Genomic DNA, 6000 nt, shown 5'->3' with positions numbered 1-6000 from the left:
GGACTTTATTTGTATGTTTAGTGTTTTTGCTTTTTGAGAAAAAAATACTAGAGGAAGAATACTATACTTGTTTTTAGGGCTTGTGAAAAGAAAAAGCAAAAGTCCAGACAAAAACAGAAATCTGGAAGATTTGACCCTGATGTACAAAAATCATCCAAAAGTAATGCAAGAGAAAACCAAACGGATGTTCTCCAAAGAGCCAGAACTACTTATGACGTTGATTGTTGTCATTTGGGTATGTTTGCTTTTTTCCTCCTGGTATAGTGGTAGATTCCTACGTGAGCTCCACATTTATCTGTTTATAGTTTATTCTGTATTGAGTTTTTGACTTACCACTGCCCTAAAATTCTTATTTTTTAATACTTGAAAAAGTGCAGTACAGTCTGCTCTTAGCATTCAGCTTACTTCTTTAAATATTACCTTTTAGTTAATTAGAGTACCAAGAACACTGATAAACATGTCAGTGAAAAAAATGACTGTTATTTCAGTTTCCTAGATTTAAGGTGTTTAGGCTACCAACCTAGCTTAGACCTGTATTATAGATGCCTATATTTTTATACTAAATTACATTTTTGTTAATAGACCAGTTTGCTTTCATGGAGGGAATGGCATGTTTTTTGAATGATCATTGCTATAAAGATAGCTGGCAGAACTGTTGTGTCAACTCTGTCAAAACTATAATCTGCTTCACATCCCACTCTCCCCTCTGCTGGAAAAAAAATATGAACATTAACTTACTGCTCTTTCTAGATAGCATGTTTTGAAAATGAATTAACGTGGAAAGGCATCTTATCTTCTGTATAATAATTTGTTGAAATCTCCTTTGTACTCATAGAACTGAAAAATGGTAAGCACAGTAGGATGCCAAGAACCATAAAATTAAACGTGTGCCATGGTAATTGCCAAAATAAGCCACCAGGAAGGCTTCCAGATGACCAAATAAATAATACTTTTCAAAATGGAGAAAGAAATGACTTACCTAATCAGGTAAGCTTTTACTGTACATTGTGATATGTAGAGTGGTAGTATGATGCTACTAAAAATGTTTGGGACCAAGTCAGAAATCATGAATTCTTTTTGGTAAATATCAGCCTTTTGTTAGTCTTGGCAATGTCTTGATACTTATTTTCTCAGTGTCTCATTGGAAGAATGCAGTCAAGGGTGCCTGAGTGGCTCAACAGTTGAGCATCTACCTTCAGCTCAGGGCATGATCCCGGGTTCTGGGATCAAGTCATACATCAGGCTCCCCAAAGGGAGCCTGCTTCTCCCTCTGCCTATGTCTCTGCCTCTCTCTGTGTCTCTCATGAATAAATAGATAACATTTTTTTAAAAAGGAAGAGTGCAATCAATAATAACAGTTTAGCTTTTAGAGTAAGGCTTAAGTTAGATAAAGAGTGTATAGATATATACACTTGACATATCACAGGTATTAAATCAATAAAGGAAATCTCTAAGATAGTAGATACCCACATGGTGCTTCCAAAGCTTAAGCTCTGGCAAATGAGTTTCTGAATGCCTTCATTAATAAAGTATGAACTAAAAGTACCTATAGATATTTATATGCTTAATATATACTGTGAAAATACATGAGGTAATGTTTATAGGTAGTCGTTATTAAAGTAAAAAGCTATCTTTTTGTTTTGAAGGAATTAATTGGAAAGAAAGAATATGAAAACTTGTTTTCAGAGAAACTTGAATATTGCGAAAGAACAAATGAAAGGATAATTACAAGTCAGAAGCAAGGTGATATATCTTTATTGGTTTTGTAAGAAACAGCTCTTATTTGAAATGTTTTTAATAAAAGTTATTAAATTTCCAAATCTAAAATGGTAACCAAGAATTTCAATGATTATAAATGTTGGGGTTTTTTTTGGTTTGTTTTTGTTTTTTTTCTTTTAAAGAATACCTTTTTTTCTTTAATTGAAGCATAATTAACATACAGTGTTATTACTTTCAGGTTTTTCTATATAACATGATTTGTATAATAAGATAAGCATTACTTTACATATCATATTTACTTGTAGGTTTGCCTGCCTTATCTAGGTACTAAATAATTTTTATATTTTTAACCTTTTTTTTTTTTTTTTTTTTAAGTAAACTATATACCCAACATGGGGCTCAAACTGACAACCCCAAGAACAGGAATCACATGTTCTATCAACTGAGCCAGCCAGGCACCCCTAATTTTTTTTAAATCACAAAACTATACATCATTTTAAATACGCTTTTTCAAATACTTAAGGTGATACATCTTTACTGGATTTATAATTTGCTGTACATGTGAAAGGTTCTGTACTAACTCCAACAACAAAAAATCCAAAAAAAATGAAGACAAAATTCTTGCACTTAAGGATTTTTTCCCAATCTATTCAAAGATAAGACAAGTCTGTATTTATAATGAAGGGCACATTGTCAAACATGGCATTATTTAAAAGTATTCTTGAAATTTGAAGAACTTTCATTTAGTTGAGGGAATCAGGACAAAGTTTGTGGACTACGCTGATTAGAAAATGGAATTAAAACAGGTAGTGATTTAGTTTGAATGAAGAAAACTTTCCAAGTAGAATGATATTAGTAAAAGTTGAGAATCAAGAAAATTGGAGAATTGTGGTCTAGTAGATCTAGAATACTGTTCAGATTCGACTACTGTGAGAGATTAGAACTATGTTGAAGGCCAGACAGGGTTTATGTGTACACTAAGTAGACCGTAAGAATACTTAGTTTGGTTGGCATAAAAAATTATGTTTACAATTGAACAGACTGGTGCTTCAGGAAGACTAATAATGATAGTAGTGTTTACAAAAGAGTTTATGGGGGGAAACCAATATATTTTATTTTAGAAAAAAATTTCTGTGCTCTATTTTATTGTAGCTAATTTGAGATTTTGATCTTTGGTTTTGTCTTATGAAAAGAAAGAACTGAAGAATCGAATGTATCCATTGACATTCTAACCTCAAGGCAACTGTTTTTCTCAGATGAAGAAAGGAAATGTATGACTCTTAATCAGAAGGAAGTTTGTGTTTTAGTGACACCTCTTAAATCTAAAAAAATAATAGAACAGAAATGCATGCAGTATGATCTGTCCTGTGATACCATTAAAGCAGTAACAGATTTTGCAGTGCCAAAGCATCAAAAAGAAAGCAGATCACATTTAAATGGAACTACAAATTTGATTAGTAAGCCCACAAAGACCTTCAAAAATGCATTTGAGTATAGTGTGGATCATAAAAGTAAAAACAAGGAAGATTGCAATGAATGTCATTTACTCACTGTCAACCAGAAAATGAAAATACCTAGTCCTGAAAAGAAACAAACAGTCACCTCTGACTCTAAGAAAAATACAAGGTTGTTACCAAAATTGAAGAAAATAAAAAATACAACTGTGTCATTTCACAAGCATCAGTCCTCATCAGATTTGTCTAGTGAAGAAAGTGAAACAGAAAAGGGAATTAGAAAGAAATCTGGAATTGCTAAGACAACCAGAGCAAGAAATACCAAAGAAACAGTGGTTCACCTGAGGAAAAGCACAAGAGCTGCCACAAGGAAAATCTCAGTGATTTCTGAATCTGAAACTGAAGAAAGTGAAAGTGAATTTTATATCAAACAAAAGAAAGCTAGATGTTCTGTTAAAGACAGTCTTCAGAAATCTGGTATTAGGAATGAGTCTCCAATTATTGAGGCAAGGGGAACTGATGAGATAAATAGGCATTCCTTTGAATGCTTTCCTGGTCTAATTCAGGATGAAGAATGGAATAAGAAAGAATTACAGAAACTTCATTGGTAAGTAGTTAGATTGGGAAGTAGTAGACCACTCCGAAATATCGAGAGTGGTCACCAAACAGTTGAAAACCTAAAAATTCCAATGAAGAGCTGATTTAGTGACCTCTAATCATTAATAAGGAAGATAACCCAAAACTTTTGGAGAAAAATAACGATCTATACAAAGAATGAGGGAGAATACAGATAACTTCTAAGTAAGTACTTTGTGGCCATCTACAGCTTGCATATGAGTAAAGGAAAAGTTAATCTTCCTTTCTTCCCATTTAATGTTATAAGAGAGCTACCCTCTCTCAAGAAAAGGGCGAGGGGATGGATGTGTATTTAACTGGATTTTGGTTGTCGTTTCATATTGTACATGTATATCAAGTGATCCCATGTATGGTTTATATAATTTTATTGGACAATTATACCTCAATTAAGGTGGGGAAAATTTTTTTAATATAGACAAATGCTGCTGTCTATATTATCATGATGTCTCAGATCATCATATTTTAAGAAATATTTTATAGTTAAATTTACTATTATGAAACCTTAAAACTGAATTCATACCTGCAGATTATTTAATACGGCCTTGCTCCCTACATTTCTAGACTAGAAATAGCTTCAAAAATTAGGTGATACATCCAAGATTTCATGGTTAGTGCTGCTGATAAACCAAGTATGACAAGAATTGGATTTGCCTGCATAGACTGGACAAGTAATTTGAATAGTGCAATAGCATTGGAAGCTAGAGCATAGTGAGCAATGAGAGTGAATGAAACAGTAAAGACAACCTAGGTGGACAGCACAAGAAATTGGCAGTGATAGGGAACAAAAAAGTGGATAGGTAATAGAAAAGTGTGAAGGGAAGGGAAGATGTATGTTTGATTGCTTACTTGTTTATAAGAGGACTCTAGTCAGAGTATGGTGGTGTGCTGATGGAAATGATCTCGTGGAAAGAAAAGATGTGATTGATAAGAAAGAAGATAGAAACCACGTTCAGTGATTCATTTGCTTGGGTACTCCCTAACTTTATAACACTTGGAATTCATTTTCAGATCTACCTTCTTGAAACACTCTTCTTGAAATTTCTGTGCCACTCTGTTCTTGTTCATTTTCCTAAATGTTCTTTCTCTGTCTTATTTTTAAGACAGAATTTTCCTTTTCCAAAGTTCTTGATTTTGGGTGCTTTCTTGCTATGATAATGTAGTCCTCACTGATCTATTCCCTCCAAGATCTAACTTCACTCTTTGAACAAGGATTTCCAAATCTATATTTTTAGTCCTAAATTTTTGTATTTAGATTTGTATTTCCCTTGGGAATAAATGGGTGGGTCATTCAGTTATGCATCATGATCTCAGAGTCCTGGGATAAAGCCCCCAGGTCAGTCTCCCCACTCAGTAGGAGCCTGTTTCTCCCTCTCCCTCTGCCCTCCACCCAGTGCTTTCTCTCTCTCTGTCATAAATAAAATCTTTAAAAAAAAATTGTATTTCTCTTTGCCTGTTGGACATTTCTTCATGATCTCACTTACAGAGATTGTAACTTAATATGTCAAAAACTAAACTTATTTTACCCTGCCAATCTGCTTGGCCTGACATTTCTGATTCTGAAAATGTAGTTTCTTTCAGTTAACTAGGTTTAAATCTTATCATTACTGATTTTGGTTTTAAATCAAAGTTATTCCCAAGGAGCTCTAGATTTTTCCACAAGATCATTCCATCTGTACCCTTTCTCTTCACATTACTCTTTTTCAGACTTCTGATACCTACCTGAACTTTGGAAGTAGCCTTTTATTTTTACTTCGTTGTTATCATCTGTGTAATCTGTTTTATATATTTCCAGATTAGTTTTAATGTATAGTTGTGCTTCTGACATCAAAAGCATTTACTGCATCCTTACTAATCTTGAAATTATATAGAGATCCTTCTGCCTTGCATTGACAGTATACAATACTTTAACCTTAAGTGTCCTTTCCAGCTGTATATCCCCTCATTTTGTTATAGTAAAGATTCTCAACCTTTACTGTATATCCTTATTGTCTGTGATTCTTTTAATGCCTGAACTTAAGATTCTAGTTTCCCAGTAAGACAAGGAAAGCACATTCTAGTCCTTTTTTCCTGTGCAGCTATGAAACCTGGACAGGATGCACGGAGAGCTTTTTGTTGATTCAGGAAGATAAATAGTTACAGGCTGATTGGAAAAGACCAGAATTTTAAGTACCACTGAAGTGGGGGCATATTT

The 6000-nt window shown here is 33.6% G+C and overlaps 1 protein-coding gene across 3 annotated transcripts in view; it reads left to right on the top strand.

Moving 5' to 3' along the window:
* Positions 1–6000, top strand: part of MIS18BP1 (MIS18 binding protein 1) — a 47498-nt gene that overhangs the window by 23048 nt on the left and 18450 nt on the right. For all 3 annotated transcript variants that reach the window (XR_012036546.1, XM_072838449.1, XM_072838450.1), the window contains exons 8-11: positions 78–235; positions 836–987; positions 1647–1743; positions 2913–3780. Coding sequence is in view for 2 of the 3 variants with exons in the window: in XM_072838449.1 (XP_072694550.1) it covers positions 78–235; positions 836–987; positions 1647–1743; positions 2913–3780 (1275 nt within the window). In the remaining variant the exon portion in view is untranslated. The remainder of the gene's footprint in view (positions 1–77; positions 236–835; positions 988–1646; positions 1744–2912; positions 3781–6000) is intronic.

The sequence above is a fragment of the Canis lupus genome, chromosome 9 (genome assembly GCF_048164855.1).
Source record: "Canis lupus baileyi chromosome 9, mCanLup2.hap1, whole genome shotgun sequence".
In the NCBI taxonomy this organism is placed as follows: domain Eukaryota; kingdom Metazoa; phylum Chordata; class Mammalia; order Carnivora; family Canidae; genus Canis; species Canis lupus.
The sequence above is the reverse complement of the archived record's forward strand: the minus strand, read 5'-3'. Positions and strand labels throughout refer to the sequence as shown.